The sequence below is a fragment of the Muscardinus avellanarius genome (assembly GCF_963383645.1).
Source record: "Muscardinus avellanarius genome assembly, chromosome: 3".
In the NCBI taxonomy this organism is placed as follows: Eukaryota; Metazoa; Chordata; class Mammalia; order Rodentia; family Gliridae; genus Muscardinus; species Muscardinus avellanarius.
In genome coordinates, this window is record NC_137788.1 from 111,760,979 (window position 1) to 111,778,138 (window position 17,160).

The 17,160-nt window shown below is 46.3% G+C and overlaps 1 protein-coding gene across 1 annotated transcript in view; it reads left to right on the forward strand.

Moving 5' to 3' along the window:
* SPTA1 (spectrin alpha, erythrocytic 1) overlaps positions 1-17,160 on the forward strand; it is a gene marked incomplete at both ends in the record, with an annotated part of 76,700 nt that overhangs the window by 41,579 nt on the left and 17,961 nt on the right. Inside the window, 15 exons of the mRNA XM_080691972.1 lie at positions 601-700; positions 786-983; positions 2,474-2,617; positions 3,097-3,200; positions 3,495-3,657; positions 3,877-4,008; positions 5,643-5,780; positions 5,946-6,050; positions 7,335-7,543; positions 9,820-9,940; positions 10,716-10,837; positions 12,583-12,715; positions 14,360-14,458; positions 15,887-16,049; positions 16,855-16,931. Of these exons, the coding sequence (XP_080548098.1) occupies positions 601-700; positions 786-983; positions 2,474-2,617; positions 3,097-3,200; positions 3,495-3,657; positions 3,877-4,008; positions 5,643-5,780; positions 5,946-6,050; positions 7,335-7,543; positions 9,820-9,940; positions 10,716-10,837; positions 12,583-12,715; positions 14,360-14,458; positions 15,887-16,049; positions 16,855-16,931 (2,008 nt within the window). The remainder of the gene's footprint in view (positions 1-600; positions 701-785; positions 984-2,473; positions 2,618-3,096; positions 3,201-3,494; positions 3,658-3,876; positions 4,009-5,642; positions 5,781-5,945; positions 6,051-7,334; positions 7,544-9,819; positions 9,941-10,715; positions 10,838-12,582; positions 12,716-14,359; positions 14,459-15,886; positions 16,050-16,854; positions 16,932-17,160) is intronic.

Genomic DNA, 17,160 nt, shown 5'->3' on the forward strand with positions numbered 1-17,160 from the left:
GCTCTGGTTCAGACCTTTAGGTTACATCACATCAGTGACTGGCTAACCTTCTCCAGGCAGGAAATTGTGACCAAAGGATTCCCAGAATTCTCCACAGGACTGCTTCAGGAATTAAAAGATATATATGTGTGTGTGTGTGTGTGTGTGTATGTTATAATGTGTGTTATTATATATAATATTATATGATAATGTATGTTATTATATATAATATAATGTGTGTTGTTATATAATATTATATGTTGTTATTATTATATATAATATGTTATATGTATAAATAATATGTATATAATTAAAAAACAATATATATCTTTTAATGTATCTATATATCTCTTTTATATCTATTTACCTATATTATCTCTCTCTCTGTATGTGTGTGTGTGTGTGTATATATATATATATATGTATATATGAAGGGTTTTTTTCCAGTGCAAGGGTATCTATAATTAATACAGCAAGAACAACAAACCCTGTAGAACACAGAAGCGTAGAACACCAGACAGGAGAGGTTATTCTAGCCATATTGTCTAGAGAAGGGAAAGCCACGGATCAGACATCCGTGCAGCAGGTGGCAAGGTTTTCCTGTGGACCCCGTTTCTCTAGGGACCTAGAGAACTGGATGAGTGGCCTTGGTGGCATGGTGTCATCGCAGGAGCTGGCCGAGGACTTAACTGGCACGGAGATCCTGCTGGAGCGACACGGGGTACGACCATAGGACCTGTGAGCGGTTGGCTGGGAGCTCCCCAGCATCTACAAGCTCACCACTCCTGTTCCCTGTCCTCCCCCAGGAGCATCGCGCCGAGATGGAGGCAGAGGCCCCCACGTTCCAAGCCTTGGAGGACTTCGGCACAGAACTTATAGATAACGTGCACCGTGATAGCCCTAAAATTGAAAATAAGCTTCAAGCTATTAAACTAAAGAGAAATGATTTGGAAAAGGCTTGGGAGCAGCGCAAGAAGATTCTAGACCAATGCCTGGAGTTGCAGGTACAGCCAATGAGCCAGGAGTTAAGCGGGTCCAGTGTCAGTCTGCTCCTGGGAAGCGGTTTTATATGGTTGTGACAGGCACGCCACACTCTAGACCTTCTGTGACGGAGACACGGCTTCTCTTAGTTATCTGCTGTGGTGCTCTGCTTTGAGAGTGGCCTTTGGAGTCTCTGCTCTTAGCCCTGTTAGAAGAGACAAAAAAAGGTGGAGGTCAGAGCTGGACATAAAGCGTGGTGGCTGCTACTTATTGATTAATTAAGGGAGTGGTTGATTTTCATTGAGTATCATGTATGTGCAGGCCTGCCACCAAAAAGATGGGTAAGATAGAGTTTCTCCCTTTTGCAAGAAGTAAAATTAGACATGTAGCACAGGCCCTCCTAATACAGAAGATGATTATCGATAAAACAAAAAATGTAGCCAGCTATGATGGAGTGCACTTGTAATCCCAGCATTTGGGAGGCTGAATCGCAGTTCGCGGACAGCCTTAGCTACTTAGTGAGGCCCTTTGCAACTTAGTGAGACCCTGTTTCAAAATAGAGAATAAAAGCCGGGCATGGTGGCGCATGCTTGTAATCCCCGTGCTTGGGAGGCTGAGACAGGAGGATCATGCAGGTTCGAAGCCAGCCTCAGCTGGCTTAATGAGACCCTGTTTCCAAATAAAAGATAAAATAGGTCTGAGAGTGTAGCCCGAAGGTAGAAGGCCCCTGGATTCCATCCCTAGCACCACCAAAAAAAAAAAAAAAAGAAAAAAAAGAAAAAAGAAAGAAAGAAAGAAACATGCAGAGGTCTGAAAATAGAGAATAAAAATAGGGAGGTATAGCTCAGAGGTAGAATGTCCCTGGGTTCCATCCCCAGTACTGCAAAAAAAGAGAAAAACAAAACAAAACAAAAAATGTATCGATGCTTGAGACTAAAGAGGAAGAGAGAGTACAGCTTTTGAGGGACAAGGACCTCTATGGATAATGTGCAGCTGAGACCTAAATAAACAGCTGCTTAGTATCCACTTGACATAGGATAGAGGAAATAGCTCCCCAAAATAGGGTACAACTTAATGCAAAAATATAAAGAGAAGCCAGGCGTGATGGTGCACGCCTGTAATCCCAGGACTGAGGACGCTGAGACAGGAGGATGCCAGCTTTGCAGCCAGCCCAGCAATTTAGGGAGACCCTCTATAACTTAGTGAGACCCTGTTTCCAAATGAAAATGGGGCTGGGGTGTAAAATAGGGCTTCAAAGTAAAATGTCCATGGGTTCAATCCCCCAATTCATACCCAAAGAGAGAGGGAGGGAGTGAAGGAAGTAAGTTAGTTCTCAGGATAGAGAAAGTTTCAATAGCGCTAAGACTCATTGTCTTGACTGTTTCTTGCAAGGCTGTACTCACCCCGCAGGATTCTGTGTAGCATCACGGTGGGGTGGGGGTGGGGGGCTATGAGCATTTCCTCTACCTACCTGGAATAAATGTACCACCTGCCTCCACTCTCGCCCCCGTAGTTGTTCCAAGGGAACTGTGAGCAGCTTGAGAGCTGGATGGTGGCACGAGAGAGTTCCCTCAGGTCAGACGACAGAGATTCCTTAAGTAGCCTGGAGGCTTTGATGAAGAAACGTGAGGACTTGGACAAGGCAATCCAGGCCCAGGTAATAACAACCAACACCAACGTCCTGGTTATGACTGCTCGCACCCACAGCAGAAGTCCTGTACCTCTGGTGCTATGATTTATAAATATTTTTATTGATATTTGCTTCTCAAGACAGCCATGCAGTCTTCAGCTTGTCTTACCTGAATCACTGGACTTTCTTAGGTTCACCATTCTAAAATCCAAATAGTAGGGTTGAAATGGACTTGATGCCCTCTCAATTTTAGCTTCCCACCCAACGCAGATGTTGCCCTCTGCACCAGCCATGAGATGTGCCGGCTCTTCAGGGAATCAGTACTATGCCTGGTGGCATGTGTCAGTACAATCGTTAGATATTTCTTGCTGAGTTGAAAACTACCTCCTCAGGTCCTGGAGCTGTCCCCTAAGGCCTCCGAGAACCTCCCTGTTCTTCTCTAGGAGGGAGTCTGGGTGTGTACCAAGGGGCTAATCTCCAGGCTGCTTTGATTTTCCTTTATCCAGGAAGAGAAAATCACCGATCTAAAACATTTTGCTGACCGGCTCATCGCTGATGACCACTACGCCAAGGAGCAGATTGCGGCTCGGCTCCAGCAGGTTCTGGACAGGTCAGGCCTGCTGCAACAGGGGCAGGAAGACCTGGCCCGCGGCCTCTTTGCTAGTGTCAGGATGGGGGGACGCCCCGAGACCTCGGCTTTGTAGACGCCGTCACCTATCCTGACATCTTAGGAAGCTTTCTGATCCAGATGGGGAGGCCCTTAGGCATGACCTCCCATGAGCATCACATTCTCTCCTGGAAGTAATGTGGCTGTGAGGAAGAGAGAGGACAAGCTGGGCAATGGCAAGGGAGAGGGCAAAGGGCAGAGGGCAGAGATCAGAGGGTGAAATGGCCCCTCCTCCAGGTGGGAGGCTCTCAAAGCACAGCTGGTTGCAGAACAGACAAAACTGGGAGACTTCGCGGATCTGAAGAAGTTCAATCACGACTTGGAGGAGCTGAGAGAGTGGATCGAGGAGATGCTCTCCACAGCCTGCGACGAGTCCTACAAAGACCCCACCAACATCCAGGCACGTCTGCAGTGGGGAGGTGGGCCCCGTCCTGGACACTCCTCATGGAGGCCATGGTGCCTGCCCTCCTGCCCTCCTCGGGGATGCGGAGGCTGAGCTGAGATGCTCCTTTAACACCTTGGTCACAACAGAAATCGTAGCCCCCGCTTGCAGGCAGGGGCACCTCACCCCGCTTCCCTGCCCGAGAGTGTCAGCGAGGTTATTATGCTTTGCCTTCAGAGGAAATACCTCAAGCACCAGACCTTCGAGAACGAGGTCAACGGCCGGGCTGAGCAGGTGGCAGGAGTCATCGGCCTGGGGAAGTCTCTGATTGAGCGGAAGGCGTGTGATGGCAGAGAAGATGCCGTGGAGGTAAAGCTGTGCTTGGTGTGCGCGCTGGGCCCAGGGGGCGTGCGGAGACCTCGGTGCTCCTCAGTGTCCTGGGGTGGGACGCAGCCTGTGTTCCATGGTCGGTTTGCTTCCCTCTGGTCCTTACGCAAGGAAGAAATCTCAGGCTATACAGCTCCCATCACGCTCCGTCCCGGGACTGCAAGGAAGCCTTTGCCACCATCACCCCGTCTTCCCAGGCTTGTTTACCTCTCTATCCCTTCTGTGACTACCTTCTGAGCTTGGATGCCAGGCCCGCAAGCAGCTCAGCCACTGTTCTCAAACTCCTCCTTTCTGTTTATTTTTGCTCATAGTAGTAGTAGTAGTAGTAGTTGTTGTTGTTGTTGTTGTTGCTCTTCTTCTTCTTCTTCTTCTTCTTCTTCTTCTTCTTCTTCTTCTTCTTCTTCTTCTTCTTCTTCTTCTTCTTCTTCCTCTTCTCCTCCTCCTGCTCCTCAAGCTCCTTCTCCTCCTTCTAATTATTATTATTATTCCGTTTTCTCTTCTTCCCCATCCCTTGGCTCTGAACCTAGGGGCATTCCACCTCTGAGCAGCACGCCCAACCCTATGTCATTTGATTTCTTTACCTTTATTGGTGCATTACCGTCTCACATCATAATGTAAACTATGTTGATAATGACACCGAGCACACAGCACTTGGTGAGCTTTGCCCCAGCTCCACCCCTTCCCCTCCTCCCTCCTCCCCTTCCCCATACAGGAAGTGAGAATTATCATTTTCACATTTGCACGGAATGCGGGAGGAAGTAGCTCTTTCATCAGTCCTCCCTCTCTCCCTCCCTCCCCAGCCCACCTCACTGGCTCTGCTGGAGTTTCTCCTCCATTACCTAAAAGCCCTCTAGTATCATGATGACTCCCTAGCTGCCACATATGAGAGGAAATATATGGCCTTTCACTTTCTGAGACTGGCTAATCTCACCTAACATAATATTCTCCAAGTCCATCCATTTTCCTGCAAATGACATAATTTTATTCTTCTTTATTGCTGAGTATTTTGTAAATTGCTCTCTTGTTGATAAAGATATAGGTTGGTTCCATAATTTGTCTGTAAAGAATTGTGCTGGTATAAACATGGATATCCATATATTACTATAATATTCTTATTTTGCCAAGGCTGGCCTCGAACCTGTGATCCTCCCATCTCAGCCTCCCAAGGGACCACAGGGGCGCACCATCATACCTGGCTACTTCCAACTTTTTCTTTTTCTTTTTTTTTTGTCCTGGGGATAGAACCTAGGGACATTCTATTTCCAAACTACACTCCCAGCCCTATTTTTTAGTCTTTTTACTTTTTTTTGAAAAAGGGTCTCACTGTGTTGCAAAGGGCCTCACTAAGTAGCTGAAGCTGTCTGCGAACCACGATCCTCTGGTCTAATGCTGGGATTACAAGCCTGCGCCACCACACCCAGCTCAAACTTTTCTTTTTCCAACACATTTTACTTTTTGCCCAGGTGAAGACTAATGAGTTTTAAATGTAGGGCATTTGAGTAGCAGCAAATTGTGACTAACCCTGCCATCTAGAACCTCCCCACATTTCCCTGTCAAGTTGTCACAGGACTCAGGGTCCCAAAGACCACAGTGAGCCCTCACTATCTTTCATTTAGGAGCAACTAAAGGAACTGAAGGACCGCTGGGACTACCTCCTGGAGAGGACCACAGATAAAGGGCAGAAGCTCAACGAAGCTAGTCGCCAGCAAAGGTTCAACACCAGCATCCGGGACTTTGACTTCTGGCTCTCAGAGGTAATGAACACAGGCTTACAGGATACCTGCCCAGTAAATGCGTCCACGCATGCGCGGTGCCCTTGATGCCTCTGGGGGAGCGCTTACAGGCAGGGGTGGGAAGCCTTACTCCCCTTGGTCATAGTTTTCTTCTACCAGCTCTATCTATTTTGTTTCTGTTCCCAGGCAGAGACGCTGCTGGCCATGAAAGATCAAGCCAGGGACTTGGCTTCGGCAGGAAACCTGCTCAAGAAACATCAGCTGCTGGAAACAGAGATGCTGGCGCGAGAGGTGAGTAGCTGGAAGGCCACCGCTTACAGCAGATATGAAACTTTTAATACCAGCATTTGGGAGTGAGGCTCTTTGCAACTCAGTGAGACCCTATTTCAAAATAAAGAATAAAAAATGGGGCTGGGGGTGTAGCTCGGAGGTAGGATGCCCCTGGGTTCCAGCTCCAGTACTGCAAAAAAAAAATAATATATATATGTATATATTATATATATTTATATACATCACTAATTTGCATAAAATACTAGTGTATTCCATCAACGCTGTTCTCTTTTTTTTTTTTTTTTTTTCAGTACTGGGATGGAACCCAGGGGCATTCTACCTTTGAGCTACACCCCCAGCCCTATTTTTTATTCTTTATTTTGAAGCAGGGTCTCACTGGGTTGCAAAGGCCTCACTAAGTAGCTAAGGCTGGCCACAAACCTTCATCCTCCTGTCTCAGTCTTATTTATTTATTTATTTATTTATTTTATTTTTTATGCAGTACTAGGGATGGAACCCCAGGGACATTCTACCTCTGAGCTACACCCCCAGCCCTATTTTTTATTCTTTTTTTTATTTGTGAAACTGGGGAATCAAACCCCCAGAGGCATTCTACCTCTGAGTTACACCCCCAGCCCTATTTTTTATTCTTTATTTTGAAACAGAGCCTCACTAAGTAGCTGAGGCCGGTCATGAACCACGATCCTCCTGTTTCAGCCTCCTGAATCCTGGGATTACAAGTGTGCGCCACCACACCCAGCTTTATTTATTTATTTATTTATTTATTTATTTATTTATTTATTGGTGGTACTGGGGTTCCTGGAAACCCTTCTACCTCTGGGTTACACTCCCAATACCTATTTTTATACTTTTTTATTTGGAAACAGGGTCTCTTAAGCCAGTGCGGCTGGCTTCGAACCTGTGCCATCCTCCTGTCTCCGCCTTCCAAGCACTGGGATTACAAGCGTGTGACACCACACCTGGCTTATTTTTTTAATTTGATTTTTTATTGGTGCATTGTAGTCACACATCTTAATGGAGTACAAGATGGTAGAGGCATACATACATACATCACTTGTTTAGCCCTTCCCCAGTTCCTTAATTTCTTATTTTAAGGCAGAATCTCCCTAAGTTGCTGAGGCTAGTCTCCCCCTCATGATGCCCCCGTCTCAGCCTCCCAAGGACTAGGTTGACAGGCCTGCACCACCACGCCCAGCTCAGAAGCAATCTGTGTGGCCTAGTCTTTGAAGCAGACCCAGCAGAGATCACAGCCTCTCCCATTCATTGAGCACCCTGGATTTTCAGGACGCACTCAAGGACCTGAATGACTTGGCCATGGATCTGCTCGCCAGCGGAACTTTCAACATCGACCAGATCACAGAGAAAAGGGATAATATCAACCTGCGCTTTGAGAATGTCCAGAAGCTGGCAGCCGCGCACCACGAGAAGCTAAAAGAGGCCTTTGCCTTGTTCCAGTTCTTCCAGGACCTGGATGACGAGGAGTCCTGGATAGAGTACGTATCACCAACTCACAGGGTACGGACTCCCCGAGAGCGCAGACCACAGCCCCGCCGACGCCGCCCCACCGTGCTAAAAGGAAACCAGGTGTTCCCTGAAGGTGGCCTTGCTTTTTAATCATGTTTTACCTCCACCGAAAATTAAAATTTTTATTATTTTTTTTATCCAAAGGCAAGGGAGTAGGACGCAGAAAGCTGTTCATATATGTGCTGCAAACAAAATGTAGAGCTATGCAAGTGTGTTCACCAGAGTTCATAGAATGTAGGGCACTCACAGGGAAGCTGCGCATCAACAGCTTACCCGGCTCAGAACAATGTCTCCCTCCCGCCTTCTTCCCTCCCTCCCTTCCTTCCTCTCTTCCTCCCCTCCTTCCTTCTTCCTTAATACTAGGAGTTGCGCATTCTATCTCTGAGCTACATCCCCAGCCCTTTTTATTTATATATTTTTAATTTTGAAGCACGGTCCTTCTAGGTTGTGGAAAGTCTTGCTATGTTGCTGAGGCTGGTCTTGAACCCGTGATCCTCCTCTCAGCCTCCCAACGACTGGGATTCCAGGAGTGCGCAAATCCGCCCATCTAGAATTATTCTTTCTGTGTCCAGTCTTTGTGCTTCATGGAGATATTCAGACATTTCACACTGGTAGCCGTTTCAACTCCTGTGACACCTAAATTTATTATTGAAATGAACAGACAAAAATAGTAAATTCAAACTCCAACATAGAGGCACAGTTAGAAACTTCCTCAGTAGGACCCGCAAAGCTCAGGAAACTAAAACAAGAATTAATAAGTGGGATGCCATCGGCCTAAAAAGCTTCTGCTCATCAAAGGAAACCATCAAGAGTTTAAAGAGAAAGCCTACAGAATGGGAGAAGACTCCTCTGACAGAGGTCTCATATCTAGAATCTACAAAGAACTTAAAAACCTTTACACTAGAAAGACAAATAAACCAACCAATCAAGAAATGGGCAGCTACACTGAATAGACATTTCACATCGCTTCTTGGCCTTTTGGCTAAGATCGAGGGAATAGACATTTCACAAAAGAGGAGATTCAAATGGCCAAAACATACATGAAAAAAAAATGCTCAACATTATTAGCAATCAGGGAGATACAATTCCAAAAACTACACTGAGATTCTCTCTAACCCCAATCAGAATGGCATCAACAAGTCAAATAGGAAATGTTGGAGAGGCTGTGGGGAAATAGACACTCTTCTACACTGTTGGGATTGAAAACTACTTCAGCCACTGTGGAGATCAGTGTGGAGATTCCTTAGAAAACTGGGAACGGACCCACCATAGGATCCGGCTACACCACTCCTGGGTACCTTTCAAAGGGGTTGAAACCAGAGAACTATAGTAACGTCTGCATACCCATGTTCATAGTACAATTCACAATAGCCAAACTATGGAACCAACCTAGGTCTCCATCAACAGATGAACAGATTACAAAATTATGGGAAAGACACACAATGGAATTTTACTCAGCAATAAGGAAAAATAAAATTACATCAATTGCAAGAAAATGGAAGGACCTGGAGAATATTATGTTAGGTGAGATTCGCCAATCACAAGAGAGTGAAGGGTCATATGTTTTCTTTAATATGTGCAGGACAGGAGTAACTGGGATACAAGGCGACTCCGGATGATGAGGAGAAACCTCAGGGGAGCCAGGGAGGAGATCTAAGGGTGGGGAGGAGGAAGACAGGTTAATTAACAGAAATACTACCACAGACTACTTGTATACATATGAAGATATACCAACGTCAATCTGAGTACTCCATATTGGGAGGGAGGAAAATGGAGAGGGAGCACCAAGAGGGTGTATGTGTCATTGTCAACATGATTGACATTATGATGTGGGACTCTAACGCACCAACAAAGACACAAAAATAATAAATGCCATGATAGTTATATATCATTTTCTCTTTCTCTGTGTGTCTCTCTCTGTCTCTGTCTCTCTCTCCTTCTCCCTCTCCCTCTCTGTCTTCGCAAAGAGAAGCATGATTGTATGTTCTCAAGCAGAGGAGATATAAAAGCAGACCGTCAGTGGGATAGGTGTTCACAGGCAGACACATGGGGGACATCAGGATGTTCCTTAGATTAGCACTAGTACAGGTCTAACGTCCTACTGAAAGCTTTACCAAGTCATCTCACTGGCTAGCTGCACAGAGTGTTCCAGAAACCACCACCTCCCACGCTCACGTACCCGTTGCTCTTAGGTGACCTCGACATCCGCATTCTAAACTGCCTCTCCCTCCCGCCTTGGTTCCAGGGGGAAGCTAGTGCAAGTGAGCTCCTCGGACCTGGGGAGGGATCTGCAGGGCGTTCAGAACTTGCTGAGGAAACACAGGCGCCTGGAGGGGGAGCTGGTGGCTCATGAACCTGCAGTCCAGGTAGGTAGGCATGGGTGTCAGACCAGAGGAGACAGAAAGCAGGGCCTGCTGCTAGAGTTAAGTGTGTTCCACAAAACGTGCAAGTGGTGTGCCAGGCCTCAGAAAGTGAGTCATCAAGGTTTTTATTGTTGTTGTTAGTTGTTGTTGGTTTTTTTTTCATTACTGGGGATGGAACCCAGGGGCATTCTACCTCCGAGCTACATCCCCAGCCCTATTTTTCTTCTTTATTTTGAAACAGGGTCTCACTGAGTTGCAAAGGGCCTCACTAAGTATTAGCTGAGGCTGGGTGTGAACCACGATCCTCCTGTCTCAGCCTCCCAAATGCTGAGATTACAAGCGCGCACTACCACGCTTGGCTAACCATCAAATTTTTTCTCGTGCTCCTGTGTCTTCTCCCTGTAGCAGGATTCTAGACAGGAAGCCCCGCTCTTCCCTGGACAAAACTCTTGTAGCCGTGTTAGGCAGGCCCTGGCAATGGAGTTGCAAGTCAGGACATCTGGGAAAGCCATACCTGAACCTTATGGGGACACGGGTTCTGAGCTGATAGCAGAAACCTCGTGCCACCACGAAAAACCCACAAAGTAGATCATGGGCAGCAGCTTAGGGAGCACGCAGACATGTTTGCTGACGTGTCTGGGAAAGGTTAGCACGCTAGATTGGGCTACAGCTCTCACCTCCAGCCCCCTGGGCTTTGTAAATGTTCTGGGCTAGACAGGGCTGTGGCCGGAGAGGAAAGATTATGGGTGATCCGACATGGATGGGGTCTCTTCTCCAGAATGTTCTGAGCATGGCGGAGAGGCTGGGAGACAAGGCGGCTGTGGGTCAGGAGGAGATCCAGCAGCGGCTAGCCCAGTTCGTGCAACACTGGGAGAAGCTCAAGGAGCTGGCCAAGGCTCGGTGAGCGGGGACAGAAGGCCAGGGATGTTCCTGGGCCCTGGGGGTGCAGAGGGAATTAGGGAGGCCAAAGTCCTGCTCCTGTTGTGGGCTCACCCTGGAGGTCTGCGAGTCCCTGCTCAACACAGGCCCCTCCAGGAAGTTCCCACTGAGCCCAAGCAGAAGCCCTTCCACCTCTGCTCTGCAAGCGCCTTCTCCAGCGCTCACAGGCAGCTGCGGGTCCAGTTCATTCTCCTGCATGCATCAGACTTCACTCCAGGCATGAGCCCCTCGTGAATTTTACCTTGTATTCCCAATTCTCCTCGAATTTGTTTGCTAGGTTTTTTTTTTTTGTTTTGCTTTGTTTTTTGGTGTGTGTTTGTGTGTGTGTTTGTGTGTGTGTGTGTGTGTGTGAGAGAGAGAGAGAGAGAGAGAGAGAGGAGAGAGAGAGAAAGAGGAGAGAAAGAAAAGAGGAGAAGAAAAGAAGTAGAGACAGACAGACCCTAGGAATTGAACTCAGGGGTATCTGACCTCCAAATTACACCCCTACAGATATCACTAGTCCTGCTACATTGCTGAGGCTGGACTTGAACCTGCGATCCACCTGTCTTAATTTCCCAAGCACTGGATTATAGGTCTGTGCCACCATACCTGGCTGCTGTCCCCTAGTTTGTGTTTGTTTGGTTGTTTTTGGTTTTGGTTTTGGTTGTGTGTGTGTGTGTGTGTGTGTGTGTGTGTGGTACTGGGGATGGAACCCAGGGGCTTTCTACCTCTGTGCTAACTCTCAGACCTATTTTATATCTTATTTGGAAACGGTCTCACTAAGTTGCTGAGAGCCATACTCAGTAGCTGAGGCTGGCTTCGAATCTGTGTGATCCTCCTGTCTCAGCCTCCCAGGCGCGGGGATTAGAGGTGTGCGCCACCATCCCCGGCTCCCAGTTTTAATCCCATGCACATCCCTTAGTAATGAAAGAGTGAAGGAGTATTTTCTCCTTTGCAGCCATAGACCACATGCAACAATTTTTGTCTATAATCCCTTGCTTGTTGGTATAGAAAGACATTTCTTCCTGGAGAATAAAAGGGAGTGCCTAGCTTTACTGTACTTTCATTTTATTAGAAGACATAAAATGGGCCAGGTGTGGTGTCGCACACCTGTAGTCTCAGTACTTGGGAGACTGAGACAGGAAGATCGCAGATTTGAAGTCAACAACTAAGCAAGACCCAGTTTCAAAATTAAAAAAAAAAAAAGTCTATGTGGCGGTGCATACCTGTAATCCCAGTACTCAAGATGCTGAGACAGAAGGACTGGAGGTTTGAGGTGAGTCTCAGCAACTTAGCGAGACTCTGTTTCAGAATCAAAATAAATTAGGGCTGGTGTGGAGCTCAGTGGTGGTGTCCCCTGGGTTCATCCCCCAGAACCACTGCCCACACAGAAGAAAGGCAGAGGTCAAGGTAGGGATGGTGCCTCACTGCTAATGGCCCCCAGGGAAGAAGTCTCAGCATCTCCCTTCATTAGGGCAGCTCTACCTTACTTCTGCAAGGTTCCTAGAGAGCAGGCAATGCCCAGAACCAGCCTCCTGAGGTCTGGGGGGGTCTGCTCTGCTTCATGCGCATTGCGAACCAAGCCACTGAACGTAGGTGCGGGTTGGCACAAGTGCTGACCCAGTTCAACTTCCCACTGCCTAAGAGAAGCAGCCGGTCTGCCTGGATGAGGCCGGACGCCTGGCGGTATTCACTGCTCACAAGTTCCTCCTCTAACCGCCCCACAGAGGGCTGCAGCTGGAGGAGTCGCTAGCGTTCCTGCAGTTTATGGAGAACGTGGAGGAAGAGGAGGCTTGGATCAGCGAGAAGGAAGCATTGGCGGCCCGAGGAGACTCTGGGGACACACTGGCCAGTATCCAGGTGAGGAGCAGGCGGGGGACCCATGTCCCTCTCTCTGATTGGGGTCCTTTCCTTAAGTAGTCAGTGGTGTGTGTGTGTGTGTGTGTGTGTGTGTGTGTGTGTCTGGGGATGAAACCCAGGGGCATTTGACTCCGAGCTACACCCCCTGCCCTATTTTTCTTTATTCTTTCTTTTGAAACAGGGTCTCACTGAGTTGCAGAGAGCCTCACTTAGTAACCGAGGCTGTCTGTGAACCACAATCCTCCTGTCTGAGCCTCCTAAATGCTGGGATGACACGTGTGTGCCACCATGCCCGGCTGTTTTTTGTTTTGTTTTGTTTTGTTTTTGCGGGTCTGGGGATGGAACCCAGAGGCATTTGACCTTCGAGCTACACCCCCTGCCCAATTTTTATTCTTTATTTTGAAACAGGGTCTCACTGAGTTGCGGAGGGCCTCACTAAGTAGCTGAGGTTTTCCGCGAACCGCGATCCTCCTGTCTCAACCTCCCCAAATGCTGGGATTACAAGCGTGCGCCACCATGCCCGGCTTTGTTGTTTTTTTTTTTTTGTTATTGTTTTATTTTGTTTTGTTTTAACCTGTAAAGTTGAAATCATTCTGATGGAAGAAGGAGATGAGGGAGCTATGGAGAATTCTGCCTATTTTCAAATATGAAAAAGTCAAAGTCATATGATACAAATGACCTGTCCATCATCGTGGGGCCAGTCAGGCCCAAAGGCCACACTCAAATAATTCATGACCTGTGTAAGGAGTCAAGCTTCTATCTCTATAGATTAGATTTTCCTTACATGGTAGATTTTCTCAAATTCCAGTGTTACATTTGAAAATAATTCCTCTTTGCAAAGACATTGATTGAATCTTCCAGAATATAGAGATTTAGTCAAAGAAGATATTTTAGCGTGTCTACTAGACACAATAGTTCCACAGTTTAGAAACATCCTTTTAAATACAGGATTGGGGTTCCCATTTTTAAAAAATGAATAGGTTCTCAGTGTGACCTTGAGTTAATGTAGATTTCAACATCTTTTGAGAGCATGATCGATAATCACAAAACAATAATGTTCCTAGGATTTTAAGAACTGTGACTCATAGCCCTAAAATTTGGGAATTTACAAAGAACTTACTGGTATGGTAAGTTAGACACAGTGACGTTTCTTGTTTTCCAGATCTTTCTTCCTGTATGCTTAAACTCTTTGAAAAGAGAATAATTTTCCCCAATTTTTAAATTCTTTTGTTGGTGCATGGTAGTCGTACATCTCAATGGAGTACAAGATGAAGGAGACATACATGCACACATCACTCATTTAGCCCTTCCCCAATTCCTACTCCATTCTCTCCCCCTCCCTCCTCATGTTTGACTTAGTGATTGACTTTGATATGTTTGTGACTGTACCTTGTACATTAGAGAATTTCCCTTTCCCCCCTCCCAACCCCCTCAGTTAGGTCGCCTTATCTACTCATCTAGTTTCTAAAAGGGAAGAATTTTGAGACAGAAATGTAGTAGCGTTTTTCCAGAGGGAAAGAATGCTTATCCAGTCTTCCACAGTAGCTGAGCCGCCCTGGCAGACCACATCAGTGCAGCCTGAGCACGGGCGGGGGTGGACGGTCCAGCTTGGAGGTTCTGATCTTGACTTGGTCTTTCACGCAGAACTTACTCAAGAAACATGAAGCCTTGACTAATGACTTTGCTGTCCATGAGACCCGCGTGCAAAATGTGTGTGCACAAGGAGAAAACATCCTGAGCAAGGTGAGCTCCCCGGGGCTCTCCAGGTCCAGCCAGCAACTCCAGAGGGAGGAACCCAAGCACAGTCAGGGACAGGAACCATCTCTTTTTTTAATTTATATTTATATGTATGTGTGTGTGTGTGTGTGTGTGTGTGTGTGTGTGTAATTTTATCAGTGCATTATAGTCTTACATCAAATTGTAGATCATGTTGGCAATGGCATATATCCACTCAGTACTTGGTACCCTATCCTCCTTCCCCATTTCCCTCCCTCCTGATACTGAGTGTACTATATTCAATGTGTACACATAGTCGCAGGTAGCTTTTCCATTAATGAACCTCAGCCTTTTTCGTCCCCTACCCCTCCTCTCTGGCTTCGCTGAGGTTTCCCCTCCATTATCTGGAGTCCCTCTGGTATCCCTAAAACTCTCTAGCTCGAGCATATTAGAAAAAACATAAGTCCCTTCTCTTTCTGTGCTTGGCTGATCTCACTTAACATAATGTTCTCCAGGTCTTTCCATCTTTTAAAGAATGACATGATTTTGTTCTTCTTCTTTATTGCTGAGTGAATTCCATTGTGTTTATTTCCCACAATTTTGTAATCTATTCATCTGTTGAGGAGACCTAGGCTGGGAACCATCTCTTCTTCTAAGGTGCCTTTTGTTGCTTTGATTCCCAGCAACTAATGATCGACTCCATTGCTCTTTTCTGGGAATGCCTTTTTTCAGGTTCTTATGTATAGACCTTTGAGCTTTTCTTCAATCTGTGGTTGATGTTCATCATGCTTCAAAGGCCTTTTCCCTGCCATTGGCCTCAGAGTCTTGCCCAGATATGAAGAAACATCCTCCTAACCCTGTACGGATCAGGGACACATATAAAGTCCTTTGGGATCTGAGAGCCCTTTTCGTGTTTCAAGGTCATTCTTACAAAGCCTCACTGATCTGAGTGCCTATGAAGACCCTGGAACACAGCCGGCTTTATACCTTTTAGAAGCTCACTACACTAAGAGGGTCACATTTATGTGGACAAGCATGACAAAACAGTCCCAATTCTGGAAACAACCTCCTTGGACAAGGATTAATAAAAGAATAATTACACTGGACCATTGATTCCCAAACATACTATAGACTTACCACCCCCTTTTCAGAAAAAAAAAAAATGACCCAGTGCCTCCCTGGGAATTTCCGCCACCCTCTTATTTATTCAAAATCTTCCAGTTGTACCCAAGATTACTACCAACCTGTCTCTGCCCTGGCCAGTGTTACCCTCTATTACCAGGCTGCTGTCACTAACTTGGAAATCTATGCATTAGACCTAGAAGACAATCATTCTTGATTTTGAGTAAGAGAGGTGAGAACTTCTTTGTGGTACTAAGAGATGGACCTTTCTGGCTCTGGACACTCATTAGTATACTTGTCTTCCTTTCTCTGCCTTTGACTTTGGTGTTGCAGGAAGAAAGTCAGAATAAGGAGAAGATTTCTGCCAAGATCCAGGCTCTGAATGAAAAGATCCCTTCTCTGACCAAGGCGCTAGCAGCTTGGAAGCTGCAATTGGAAGATGATTACGCCTTCCAGCAATTTAACTGGAAGGCTGATGTGGTAGAGTCCTGGATAGGTGTGTATCGAGGCCAGGCTTAAGAAATACTAATAAATCCCATCTTATTTATTTATGTATTTATTTACTTATATTTGCGGGTCTGGGAAGGGAACCCAGGGGCATTTGACCTCCAAGCTACAGCCCCTGCCCTATTTTTATTATTTTATTTTTTGAAACAGGGTCTCACTAAGTTACAGAGGGCCTCACTAAGTAGCTGAGGCTGGCCACGAACCATGATCCTCCAGTCTCAACCTCCCAAATGTGGCATTACAAGCGTGCACCACCACACCCAGCATAAAGCCCATTTGTAATGGAGACTCTGGTGGGCAGGTTCTTCATTCCCCACTCTTATCCTTTTCTGGACACAATTGTACACACACACACACACACACACACACACACACACACACACACACGATCAAGAGAACCAAAGACCATAATTCCACAGAGCATAATTTGGGGGGAATTGGTAATTTTATGTATGATATTCAGAAAGGTAATACCATCACATAACATGCTAGGGAAAAAAACTACCATGTGTGTTTGATTTACTCATCATTTATATCTAATTTGAAATTTTCTTTTTTGTCTATGTAACACTCAACAGGTCCCTTGGCCCTAGGTCTTGTTCCATTAGTTTTATCCTGTGTTAAGTCTAGAAAAGTTATTTGGTATTCTCCACTGCTCCCCTGGAGCATTACTGATAAAATCAGGGGTGGGGGGGGGGAGTTGTTGTCTCTTGTAAATAATCCTTTTGCTTCAAAGCAGGGATCAGGCAAAGTCAACTTGCGCTCTCTTTTTAATGGATTTCTTTGCTGTCCAGCTGAGAAGGAAGCAAGCCTGAAGACCAAGAGCAATGGTGCAGACCTTACCGCCTTCCTCACACTCCTGGCAAAGCAGGTGAGATCCGCTGCCTGGAAACAGGTTCCACCGAGGCCCATACCCATCCAGAGAAGCTCAGCCCTCCGGATTATCTCATTTCAGCATTTTGTGATTGTATCGTCTGTAGGATCCATACTATTGTCCCCTTCTTCCTTCCCAGTACTAATAATTTGCTAACTCTCTCTCTAATTCTCAAGATACTTCTACTCACCATCTTGTAGGGAACTGACTTTTGGCTTTTAAGATG